The 13997-nt window shown below is 42.2% G+C and overlaps 1 protein-coding gene across 2 annotated transcripts in view; it reads left to right on the top strand.

Moving 5' to 3' along the window:
• Positions 1-13997, top strand: part of LOC147684244 (putative cation-transporting ATPase 13A4) — a 330830-nt gene that overhangs the window by 299739 nt on the left and 17094 nt on the right. For both annotated transcript variants that reach the window (XM_086944643.1, XM_086944642.1), the window contains exon 28: positions 3812-3900. In XM_086944643.1, coding sequence (XP_086800769.1) covers positions 3812-3900 — 89 coding nt within the window. The remainder of the gene's footprint in view (positions 1-3811; positions 3901-13997) is intronic.

Below are 13997 nucleotides of genomic sequence, written 5' to 3'. Positions count from 1 at the left end.
TACCCAAATGCCAGATACAAGTAGAATCAAACAAGCTCAAGGCAATAGTTGATTCAGGTGCCTCTATTGACATCATGTAAGCTGAAACGTTCAAAGCCATGACCCCGACACCAGCTCTCCAAAAGGCCAAGAGTGTTTCCTTATGGCCAAGACAGTCCACTGCCCATGCTCGGCTTATTTGAAAGCACTAGTAACCCATGTGGAGAGGATGGTAGACATCCATATTTATGTAGGTCAAAGAGGAGAAAGCATGCTCCATCTGCAAAATTGCCAAAGCTCTGGAAATCACTTGCTTCACACTTGGCTTACACAACGAGGATTTGTCACACATCCTCACAGATTTGAAAAACCTAGCCAAAGGCATCAGCTGCATGAGAAGAAAAGTCATCAAGCGCCATATTGACAAATCAATGAAGCCAGTTCCACTTTGACATTGCCGGATTGCATTCCATCTAAGAACTAAGGTGGAGAAAGAGCTTCAATAGCTCAAAGATGCTGGCATCATCAAGAATGTCATGGGCCTCACCCCATGGGTATCGCCCATGATGGCTAATAGGAATTGGAAGAAACCAGGCAAAGACCGCATTTGTATGGATATAAGACTGTCAAATGTCGAAATCAAGAACCTCACTATTGATGACTTTATTAAAGAACAGAGTGTAGCCAGTTGGTTCTCCAAGGTGGATCTGTAGTCAGGATACCACCAGCTAATCCTCGCTAAAGATTCCAGATACATAATGACATTCTCCACTCATTTAGGGTTGTGACACTATACAGGCAATTACATTTTGGAATCTCAAGTGCTGCATGTACAACATACAGAAGATGCAAACGGAACTGACTAGATTCATCAATGTGAGAGTCCTAATCTATGCAAAACTGGCAAAGGAACATTGTGAGAGGCTGCGGAGAACTCTGCGTGTTTAAAGGAGTCAGGACTCACGCTGCATAAGGACAAATGCAAGTTTATGAAGCAGCAGATTAACTTCTTTTGGTACATATTCTCAGCTGATGAAGCAGACCTGGACACCAAGAAGGTCCACAATGTCAAGGAAGTGACCCCACCATCTAGTGTCTCCCACATCAGCAGCTTCTTAGAAATTGTCCCTCACTGTGGCCACTTCATACAGGATTTTACCACCCTGACCCAACTCCTCCAAGACCTCACCAAGTCAAAAACCATCTGGACGTGGGGCAAAGATCAGGAGCGGTCAATCCAAGCCCCCAAGAATGCACTTGCGACCATTACAGCCATAGCCTACTTCAGCAATGTGCGGCCAACAATTTTAGCCGTAGATGCCAGCCTGAAAGGTCTGGGAGCCTTACTAACACAAAAGCAAGAATGTGAAGATTAGGTACCCATAGCGTACGCTACCTAGTCACTAACCACCACTGAACTACACTGTTCACAGATTGAAAAGGAAGGGATTGCCATACACTGGAGGTGTCCACACTACCAGCTCTATGTCTATAGACATCAGTTCATCGTCATGACAGACGACAAGCCACTGATTCCTCTCTTTTAGGGCACCTCATTAAAACCTCCACCCCACATGGAGAAATGGATGCTGTAAGTGGAGTATCGCTAGGGACTCACAACCCAGCCGACTACATGTTGAGGCACCCCAGGATGCCATGGCACGCTGGAAGAAACAGATGAGGCCAACGAAACTGAGGAGTATGTTCATAACATTATGGATTCGTCTCGCCCTCTACTACTATCGTTCGAGAAAATATGCTAAGCCTCTGCCACTGATAAATGCCTCCAATTGGCCCTAAGGGCCGTCAGGTCAGGTCAGTTGCACACACTAGAGATTCACTGGGCACAATGGGTCAGATGGCTGATACACCCTTGCCCTCATTGAAAACTATTTAAAGCACCCTGAAGTTGAAATTGTCAATACCCTGGTTGCCAGTGAGGTACTTCCCAAATTAGAGAAAATAATGGCGACCCACGAAGCTCCTCCAAGAAGTCCGGATGGAAAATGGCAGACCATTCCAGGGTCAGGAAGTGCCACTTACCTTTGCTCACTGAGCATAAAACATAAGAAGGCCCCGTCAGAGATAGCCTCAAGCTAATGTGGAGGTTGAGAGATTCATGAGGACACTGAATAAAGTGTTCTGAATAGCCCATGGCAACCAGCAGCCTCTGGAATAGGCTATCTACTCTTTCCTGAGGGAGTAGCAGCAGAACCCCCCCACAACAATGGAAAAATCTCTGTGTCACCTTTGTAAGGTTGACCAGCACACCCTACAGCGGCGGAAGTCAACTAATAATAGAGCCAGCCCGCAAAGACATGCCAATGCATCCAACATACAAGAAGGGGACTATGTGCTGACCAGAGATAGATTTCTGGGGAGCAAGTTCAGGCTCCCGTTTGCGCAACACTCATGGATGGTCACTCAGAGGCACAAGACCAAGATCACTGCCAAGAGGAGCGAAAAAGAGGTTACCCGGAATATATTGCATTCCAAGAAATTCTGTAAAATGTCAGCTCCAGAGGAGGCAGGAGAAGAGCAGAGTGACAATGAGCAGGAAAGACAAGAGGAGGAGCTGACAAGCCCCAACCTGACAGGAAGTCACAGAGAGACATCACCAGCGCCCGAGATGCAGGTGTCAATCAAGAGATCCATCCTAATTGAGACTCGTGCACCACCTCAATCCGAGGAGAGGGAATCTGGCATCATTCATGGCTCGAGTGGTCAAAACCAGGTATCACCTGCGGATAAATACAGCACCGTCAACTAGACTGAGAGACCATGTGGTGTGATAGCTTACCTATGGCAGCTCATGATGAGACCGTCCTGTATCCTTTATGATATCAATGTTCTACTCACCTGGGGGATATACCTGAAGAAGTATGTGTGATTGCATTTCATTCTGTGTCCATTCCGCTATCTAGTTGTGTTTTTGGGACTGCGTTTTTTTGTGAATCTCTTTTCTTTTATGGTTGAGGAGGAATGCCATGTTTGCCAGTGAAGTAACAGGTGAACACCAAGGACAGAGGGAGGGGAAGCTGAAATTGTCACCTGCCCACGCAGGCATAATGGAGAATCCGACAGTCATGGGGAGCACAGAGAATAAAGGCTATAATGTGACAGGGCAGAGTTAGTCCTAGCTGGGGGCACCCAAGCAAGCAACCAGTGCTGCCTGTCCAGGCTCATCCTTTTGGCTGAGAGTCAATAATACCAGGGGCCCAGAGCCTCATGCCTTTTGGTGGATTCTACCCTAAAGGCCACCATCACAGCTGTACCATGATGAGCCCCACTGGCTCAGTGCAAAGTCCAGCTCCTGTTTTTATGTGGCTGAAGCTTGCAAAGTGCTTTTATTTCACTCAGTATTTCCAGAGTTAGGGCATTATATTAGACAGCACAGCTCAGAAACAGAAAGGGGAAAACCTTGCTCGCTGTTTCTGAGCTGCACTATCTGAAAATCAAAGTCTACACAGATGTGTACCAGGTTAAATGGACTCACTTTGGAGACTGCAGGAGCATTTAACACTGAACCAGCACAAACAGGGTTTACTATCTGGTAAAAATTGAAATGGGCCTAATCAATAAGTAGATTTGCAGAGCTCTTCTTGTCACCAGTGAGGGTCTCCTGGAGCTGGTGAGGCTGGTGGTGGTGTATCCAGTTCTAGACAAGACAAAAACGAAATAATTTTTTCTTATACCTTTCCGTTATAGATTTGCACTGAATTCTCCTGAAGGTGGCAATAACACTTTTCTTATGAACCCTGCATGGCAGAAATCCTGTGTTTTTAAAGCTTCATTTTGAATGTTTCTAAGATACCTGTTTTTGTTGTTTTAGATCTATTCTCGCTACTGCTGATTGGGCTGACTGCACTATGTATTTTCCTGATTTTTGCTGACATCAAAGAACTGTACATTGTATCACAGGTACAGGTCACCTTGAATCCAATTCAGTTTACTCTCTAGAATCTTGCATGAAAATTGTTTACATCGCACTACGTGATAATGAATACCGAAATGTTAAATAGGAGGACCCTAATACATTGCCTTAGGAAGACCCTCGATCAGCAGGCGCAGTGTCAAAGTTATTGGGGGCCTTATTTGTGAGGCCTTGCAACATTTTTGCACCCCCATTGCATCACTTTTTGTGACGCACTGGCGGCTTAAAAAATGCACCCTTTTGCACCCTATTTACAAAGTGGTGCATCTAAGCATCACTTTGTAAAGCCATTTGCTACATTATGCCTGTGTCATGTATAATTTATGCCGGGTGGACGTTCCCACGTAAAAAGCCTCGTAGATGTGGTGCAGTGAAATCTATCACTTCTAGGACGCCACTACGTCCACATCTTATGTCTGCCTTACAGCAGGTGTAAGACTGATGCAGGCTCTTTCACATGGGGGTTGCCCCATGTGAATGGACACATTGCTGGAGTAGCATCTGTTTTCAGACCCAACCCAGCAATGAGTCACTTTTGCGCCTATGAATACGTCAGTAATATTGACATATCTGTAACTCCTTGCGACATGGAGACAGCACATTAAATACAGCGCATCAATCATCTCGCAGGGAGGGCACAGTGCAAACTGTCACATCATTGTTTTCACGCATTGATGCGACAGTTTTCATAAATGAAGCCTTGGGTCTCTATGAGAGAGCTTTTGAGAAGCAGCTTTTTTCACTAGGTGCCTAGCTAAGACTACCATCTCATCTGTCCTTCTCACCCTGTTACTTACCTTTGCAATTTTAATGCCTTATCCTAAATTGTGCCCCCTCCCCAAGCAGGAGTTCTTTTCTTCATTCAGATCCACTCCCTCTACTATGAAAGAGGAATAAACCCACCTCCTTCCTATATTTTCTTTGTGCCCAACTGGGTGCTTTCTTCTACATCTTGAGGTAAGGTAAACGTTTGCCTACATTTTCTACATGTTTTTTTTCACATAATCTATAGCGTCAAATCACATTTGTGCAATCACTTGGACCCACATTCTGTTTAATTAGGACTAGAATTTATGCATTACACACATCTCACTTGTTAGTGAAATTCTTACAGTCCCTTTCTTTAGATTTGCCGAAGGGAGAGGATACTTCCCAGTTGTTGGCAGTAATGGAGTCTCAAGCCAAATATCTATCAGATGTTACTTTTGACTAGCTTACATTTTCTCTATGTCTGTGACTGGTGTTATGGCAGCAAAACAAGTGCCTTTAAGCTCAAAAGGCCTTGCTCATGATTTAGAAAGATTATTAAAGTGGTACAGTGTTCAGGCCTGGCAAAACTTTGTAGTTGGATGAAACTGTCTCCAGGGGAAAAAAAGGCCTACTTTTCTCAGGCAAAGCTTACTTAAGTTCTGTAATGATTTTTTTTTCACTGATGAGAGTGAGGTGGAGATGGTTTAGGAATGAAAGCTCTGGTAAGTAGAATTTGGAGCTCAGTTTATGCCATGCCGATACATGCAGTGAATAGTTTTTCCTACTTTACATGTGGTTCCTACTGAGGGGAAAGCAATAATTGAAAGTAATTGTTACTCAAATCGCTAATCAGAAGTCAATGGGGATTGCACAATGCTGGGGTATAATAGTCAGCAGAAAGAGGTCCTTGTTCCAAACTGAAAAAGAGACAATCAAGAAACAATCAAGAAAGCATAGGTAACAAGCTTTGCTAAGAAGCTTTACCAAGGCTGATATGACCTCTCCAGTGCTTTTTTGTCGCGGGGATTCTCTTCACACAATTCCACCACAACGACGTTCCAAATGACATCAGTGTAAGGATTATACCAACAGGGAATAGAGGGAGGGATGGAAAAATGGCAAAGCTGAAGAAACTATATTTCAACACTACCCATCCTCTCTGTCACTTAATACATCGATAGGTTTAAAATAATAACATTATGATAGATATCGATGTTTTTTAATTTTACTTTAAATGTATGCGAGTAGATGTTTTAAGGTGAATAAAGCTATTGACAGACAGATCCCATATTTAAAACCAATAGATTTATGCTCCAATGGATAGTAAGACCCTCCAAAAAACTAGGGGTGGGCAGAACTGGCGGAGTTTCACTCTGTAGAATTCCGCATTGTCGAATAAAAAGTATGTGAGATTTCACGGAGTTCTGTGCATGGGTGGCAAATATGTATGTCATGCTGCTCATGCTGCAATTTAGCACCGGTAGCACTGTAGCACTGAAAAATCAATGCGAACGGCACCATGTAGAAAATCTACTTGAGCAGAGGCAAATCTACTAAAAAAGCAGCAAATCTACTCAAGAAGCAGCAAATCTACTTGAAAAGCAGCAAATCTACTCAAGAAGCAGCAAATCTACTCGAAAAGCAGCACATCTACTCAAGAAGCAGCAAATCTACTCGAGCAGCAGCAAATCTAATTGAGAAGCAGCAAATCTACTCGAGAAGCAGCAAATCTACTCGAGAAGCAGCAAAACTACTTGAAAAGCAGCAAATCTACACGAGCAGGAGCAAATCTATTCGAAAAGCAGCAAATGTACTCAAGCAGCAGCAAATTCACTCAAGCAGTAGGCAATCTACTCAAGAAGCAGCAAATCTACTTGAGCAGCAGTAAATCTAATTGAGAAGCAGCAAATCTACTCGAGAAGCAGCAAATATACTCAAGAAGCAGCAAATCTACTCGAGCAGCAGTAAATCTAATTGAGAAGCAGCAAATCTACTCGAGAAGCAGCAAATCTACTCAAGAAGCAGCAAATCTACTCGAGCAGCAGTAAATCTAATTGAGAAGCAGCAAATCTACTCGAGAAGCAACAAATCTACTCGAGAAGCAGCAAAACTACTTGAAAAGCAGCAAATCTACACGAGCAGGAGCAAATCTATTCGAAAAGCAGCAAATCTACTCAAGCAGCAGCAAATTCACTCAAGCAGTAGGCAATCTACTCAAGAAGCAGCAAATCTACTTGAGCAGCAGTAAATCTAATTGAGAAGCAGCAAATCTACTCGAGAAGCAGCAAATATACTCAAGAAGCAGCAAATCTACTCGAGCAGCAGTAAATCTAATTGAGAAGCAGCAAATCTACTCGAGAAGCAGCAAATCTACTCAAGAAGCAGCAAATCTACTCGAGCAGCAGTAAATCTAATTGAGAAGCAGCAAATCTACTCGAGAAGCAGCAAATCTACTCGAGAAGCAGCAAAACTACTTGAAAAGCAGCAAATCTACACGAGCAGGAGCAAATCTATTCGAAAAGCAGCAAATCTACTCAAGCAACAGCAAATTCACTCAAGCAGTAGGCAATCTACTCAAGAAGCAGCAAATCTACTTGAGCAGCAGCAAAGTAGCCCTCTGGCCACAACCACTTTTGTTAGAAAACCAAGTTAAGGACGCCAAATCTTGCTCGCATTGCTGGAGCTTAGCAGGAAAAAAGTCCACCATGCGGTGTTTGGCGGAATGTGGCAAGAACTCCATGTTACAAGAGTAATGTGGAGTTGCCAAATTCCACCAATTCCCAAGCGGAATGAATCATTCCACTCACCCCTGCGAAAATGTTCCTAGTTGGATATTTATTTTTCTTTGTTTACTTTTTCCCACTTCCTCTTGGCACTACTTGTATCTCTTTGCAGGACTTTGCGCTATACTGAAGTACATACAAGGGAATGATGCAACGTGATTAAATAAATTTTTGCTGTCTGCAGAAATGTCTTTCAGTATACCTTAAAAACTGCTACACCCAACGATAATTAATTAAGAAACATTTTAAAATAAATGATGGTACTGTTTTAGAACATAGTGAATGCTGTAGTAGCCTAGACAATTTTCACAGGGTGGGAACATTTTAAATATATGATACCGCATTTAGGTCAGGAACTTGTAACAGCAGAGATAAGAAACATTTCATATAAATATTCAGCCTTCTGTACTAGAGAGGGAATGTCTATACGGTTGTTTTCTCCAGCTGCCTGTGCAGGTACTGTCTGTGTGATAAAGGAAGATTTGGCTTCTTCATTAGAATGCTGTGATGTACACAGGCAGCTGTGAAGGAACTCCAGCCTACAGTTTTTTATTATGGAAACTGAGGAAAGGGAGTAATAGAGAAACCCAATGGAGTTTGCTGACTCATCTTGCCGCAGTTCTGGTTAGTACTCATCTTTTTCTATCCCAGAAATATTCTTTGGCGAATTGGACCTTTCCAGCTTCCTTGTGGAGTCCCACTGGGGTCCTCCCTCAGTCCCACTTTGTTCAATCTTCACATGGCCCCTCTAGTGAAATTGGTGCGACCCTTCGAGTTCCAGGAGCTGTCCTATGCGAATGACACCAAAATCATTGTATCTATATCTGACAATTGGGTGCTGGTGACTGATAAGTTTAAGATCTGTATGTCTGAAATCAGTACCTGGACGAAAGAGAACTGGCTTAAAATGGACGCCAAGAAGATGGAGATTGTGGTCTTTGCGGCAGATAACTCTGTGTGGTCTGAACTCTGGTGGCCTTTACCCATTCTTGTGGTCGCTGCTAAAAACCTTGGAGTGTTTTTTGATACACTCTCATGTTCAATGCAGAGGCCAACAGGATGGTGAGCTCCTGCTTCTTCATTTTTAAGATTCGGAAGAAGAATTTTCCCTTCATGCCCAGAGAATTAAGAGTCTCAGTGGTCATGTCTCTTATTACATCTTATCTTCACTACTGTAAAACTTTATATTTAAATGCCAACCAGTACTCGCTCAATAAACTCCAGCCAGGTCATCCAAAATGCAGCTGCACGGGTGGCCCTGATTGTTGCAATGAATCCTTTGGTTAGGGAGGGATTGTGGTCACTCCATTGGCAGCCAGTGAGGAAGCAGTGACTTTCAAAGCTTCATGCATGGTGTACAAGGCTCTTCTCAGTAGGGTTCTCATTATTTGGGAACCTCTTTCAACTAGTATTTGACAAATAGACAGCTTAGATCTGCAGCACTGAGAAAGGTGATCATCCCCTGGTTCAGGAAGGCTAGATGGGGCGGCCACTCGTTTTTGGTGACAGCCGACAGGTTATGTAACTCGCTCCCTATACATACTGCAAGTCTGGATTTTTACAGTGTGTTTCATGGGCATCCTAAAATTTGGTTATTCTCTCATCCTCATTGATGCCTCTTCTGTCGCCCTCTGGCTGCTTCTGACCGGTGTTAGCGCTTTGATGCCTTATTGGCTTTATAAATCAAAATACAAATACTGTCTCTAAGGTGTTGTAGGGACAGTACATGCCTCTGGTATTTCTAGTCTAACTACAAAAGCAAATGTGGACCATTAGACAATGTAAAGGACACTGACGTACCACAGCAGAACACAATCCCCGATCCATTTAACTCACCTGGTGCTCTGTGCTTGATAGTGGGTAACAAACCCAGGAAGTACCCGGAAACCTTCTCTTAGCTTGGGAGCACCAGGAGGTTCTGAAATGGTAGCCGCGTCAAGAGGAATTCAGGAGATGAAGGCACAGGATGGAAGCATGAGCCTTCCATGTAGTACTAGGTGGAGAGAAGAAGAAAACATAAGGGAATTTGGGAAAACAAAACAAAGGTGCAGGGGAAGGCAAACATGTTGCACAAACTGACCTTTTAGGATCCAGAAAACCAAGAAGTTGCGATGCAACTTGTTCCCACTACCTTGCTGCTTGACTTGTCCTGAATGCTGTGGCTCTTTTTTTCTAACTGTCTGTCGTTCTCTGCCTGAACGAGATGACCTGGCCTTGAAATCTACAATCCAGCTACTACTGCCCGGTCATCTACAGTCTCCAAACCTTTGGCTTTGAGCTTTTCTTGTGTGTACTTATTTCTTTTTCCCATGGTTTGTTCAGACTTTGAGTGTTACACCCAACACGAGTTATGACAGCGGAGCGATATGTGGGTTCATGCTGTAATAAGGCTTGCCTCAGGTACTGAGTATGAATCTCACGGTTAGTTATAAACCGACCAGGAGCCAATTAAAATGCAACACGTTTGGTAGTGTGCAGCTATCCTATTAACAATATCTGGTAGCACACTTTTGATAGAGCTGTGATATTAAAGTTCATCAATTTATTGTATTTTAACAATCATACTAGTATACATTCTCTGCAATCCATTGAGTCTTTACCTCTCTTCAAAAATATTGATACTGTAGCATCCTTCAATGCTTCCAGCGGTAGGCCTTTAGCGATAACGTCATGTTACATCAACTAAGCAGGAAGAGCATCATACTCTGCTATTTACCCTGAGGCCAATACTGTGATGCTTTAGTTTACTTCCTTCTAGATCACTTCAGCTTGCAATATTAAATATCCCTATTTCAATACACTATGACATTTCTTCAGATTGCACTTTATATTACACAGCCGGGGTTTATCAGAGAACAGTGTTGCATATAGCTGAGAGTAGCCTTGTGATCATGGCTATGTCACATGTTTGAGGAAATACCTGATCCTTTGAATTCCTTATATCCTCAATCGATTGCTGATTGATTTCTCATTTGGCCATGTTGGCCATAGTCTGGCTGGATTTTACTCTGTGTGAGAAGTTGTAGAAACTTGCGGTACCACCAACCCTAGTGATAGCTGCTCGAAGCAGAGCCTTTCCTTCACCCCTGGGTTTATTTATCGGTAGAGAAAGGGCATTAGAGTGGTGGTGATTCCGCGAGTCAATGTGAAATTGCTGCCCTAATAGCTGGAACAGTTATATATGGAAATTTGGTCTCCTTCCTCCTTTCCCACTGCAATGGAAGGTTATAGGTGCCTGAGGAATAAAAGGAGTTAGGATCAACTACAAATTGCCAATTACAGTGTAACACATTTGTTCACACAGTAAAGCTCAGAGTCGATCGATAGGATTAAGTATATATTTATTATAATTCAAAGCCAAGCTAATATAAATCAGTCGCAGAAACATAGTATAAAACCACAGATTTACTAAGAGATGTCCGAAATGACATCCAAAATGTATCCTCATTAACAGAAAGCAAATGAGGAATTCTGTAGCTGCTGCACAGAGAATGAGAAACAAGGTCTAGTAAGTAGAATGGAAGTTTAGATCCTCCTGCCTATAGATGAGTTGACTAAGAAGATCTACTAAACCCTATTCTAAACTAGAAATCAGGAAAACATGAATAAGTCAGTTAAGCAGAGAAATGTGCCAGAAAAGTAAAAGTTCTTTAATGGTAAGGAATATTGTATTGCATGAAGTCAAACAACTGGGAACTTGCAAAGAGCTCTGTACCTCTCAGATCTAAATAAAGCTGAAGTATATCCTCAATTATACCTACAACAGAACCTTCAAGAATGCAATATCAGGTTTTATTATTTTCCTTCTTCAAACAACGAGACTTGGCAACTACACTTGAGATGTCTTTCCTTTCGTCCACACATTAAAAGAATGTCCTTCAATTCCTCCTGTCTCCCTATTCCACATGAAGAGTAGTCTTCCCTTCGAACATTAAATCTTTTTGTCCTTGCCAAAAGATACTCCTTTCAAGGCTCTCTCTCTCTTACACACAGTGTGCCTTTCTTTAACCATGAGCTCATGCAATTGCATCAGCAGAGGAAAGAAAATCATTGCATCCAAAGCAACCAATTGCGTTAAAATTAAAACTTTAAGAAATGCCAGTGGCTTAGGCCTCTGGTTAACCTAATGCAGCTATCACCTCAATGAACGTTTAATGCATGATTAAGATACAGATACAGTCACAATATAGATGTAAAGCACTATTCAAATGGATACCTTTTCAGTTATACATTAAATGCAGAGTAATATTTTAAATTAATATGTGAACATATAACAATCACAATATTATTTAAAGCGCACAAATGAAGTTTTATGCGAGAATTGCATCTCGTTGTTACTGTACGGGAACACGTTAACATGCACACTCATATAACTGTCGAGATTACAAAATAGTTGCACTTTCTGTAACTGTTCAAGTACACAACATTACGTTAATAACGTTACATCACACAAATACATGAGGCCACTCTTAAACATATATGTAGCACAATCAAACATGAAAAGGTTGGAGCCAAAATTGCACTGCTCCATTATCACATTCAAGCTTCCATATCATGGCAGAATGATTGGTACGAACCATCAGCAATATTCTTACTCGTTGTTTTACGTGATTGCTTTTAGGGACTCAGCTGTAACCGGATGAACCTTTTCAAATGCACATTTTCATTTTGTGTGGGCACTGTCCCCATGCTTTGAGGATCACTTGGAGTGGGCTTCCTTTTTAGATGAGTCAATTCTTCAGAAACAGAGAGGTCTTATCCATTTCTTGTCCAGTATGCTTGTTTGCATACTCATCCCCTTTCACCTACTAAAGTTGGTGCAGAACCTCACTTCCACAGCCATGTCTTTCCTGTGATTGACAAATCTAGAACATTAGTGAGAAAAAAGCCTGGGGAAAACCAATGTTTCTGCAGTTGATGGAACTTCTGAAACTTGAGGGATCATCAACCTTGTAGTCCTCACAGAGTAGACAGCGGTTTACAACATAAATGTTTTGAATTTAAGGGTCTGCAAAAGGTGTGTGTGAAATTGTATTTCTTTCAGTCCAATTCCTGAAACTTTCAAAATCCCACAAAAAATGTAGATTAAGCGATTTTGTGTAAGACTGGGTCATATGGAAAGTATCTCACTATGAGATATTGTCTGTAGGGATCAGTCTTCTGCTGGTATCTCACAAGACTTGTTTACAGAAAGAATACATTCACATTAAAGAAGTCATGCAAGACATTGACAAGCCGCACTTTGCTAGAAAAGTGTAATTTCACAATTTATATTGGACTTTGTGAAATTTCATGAGAAAAAGATATGCTTTTTTGCAAACTCCTAATCTGAACGCCTCTGTTTGATCCTTAAATTTACTGAACCAGGCTCATTTGTATTTTCTATTTTGTAATGCTAGAATTATGTCTCTGGTGTTATCTAAGAGTTTAATTTGAACTTGGTAGTCAACTCCCTTTGGACCCGGCTCTCTCTGCAGGGACAGCCCCAAACGTTATGCCTTGATGCTCCAATTTTCAAAGGAAATTTAAGGCATTTGTACATGCCAGAGTCCACAGCAAATCTCCTCTGCATGGAAAACATCAAGAATTTCAGAGCTGGAAGCCGGGTGTTCTGTGATAGATGCACTGGAAGCAGAGATTTCATTTAGGTAGGTTTATTTCAATACATCAAGCCCACGACACAGCACGTCCTGCCTGCTCGGATCCCTACAGCTCAATCTGCTGTAACTATGCATTACTTAATAGCAAACAAGCCGAGTGTGCCCGCTCAGCTCATGCATACCATTAACAACAGGAACTTAATCCATAACAACACCTTCTCAGTTAAAGTGGCCCAATTGTTGAGAGCAGGTCAACATCTACTGATTTTCAGGAAAGCCTTGAAGACCTGGCTGTTTCCTCCATAATGACCATGGGGTCTTTATTTCTGTTCGGGGTTTGAGCTGGCCTCGAGCTGGGATACCTTCTAGGTCAGAGCTGTGCTTTAAAAAAATTTTAAAACATTATTTAATTTTCATTGAATTAAATTTCACATTGAGCATGGGACTCACGTCTGGGCATACCAGTCACACTTAGGGCATCAAAACCAGGGTGATGAATGGAATGGTTGGATTGATCTCAGCCAATGGCAATCTCTCTGGCCAGCTTTTGAAGCCATTGTTTCTCGCCCACCGGTGCAGAACTATACCACAGGAAAACGCAGGGCACCACTAGAAAAGAAACTAAAAACTGCACTAAAAAAACCTAAATAAATACTTTGAAAACCAGAAGACAGGTCATCTCCAGAAGACTGACCATCCCAGGACCTGGAACAGCGTCTCAGTCAACATCAGAAGGGCCTCAGCTTGCTTGCAAGTCTGACAGGTCTTATAAGCCACCCCTTCAGAAACTGTAAGGTGCTGATTCACAGAATCAGTTATGCGTGTGAGAAGCACCACTACAGCAGGGCTGTTATACATTCTCTTATATTCCTGTGTGAATTAGTTTGAAACATCCAACTCTTCATTAATAACAGTGCAATTAGGATACAGACCATTCTGCAGCTAACATCT

The sequence above is a fragment of the Lissotriton vulgaris genome, chromosome 11, assembly GCF_964263255.1.
Source record: "Lissotriton vulgaris chromosome 11, aLisVul1.2, whole genome shotgun sequence".
Lineage (NCBI taxonomy): Eukaryota > Metazoa > Chordata > Amphibia > Caudata > Salamandridae > Lissotriton > Lissotriton vulgaris.
Note: the sequence above shows the minus strand (reverse complement) of the source record. Positions and strands in the feature narration are given on the sequence as shown.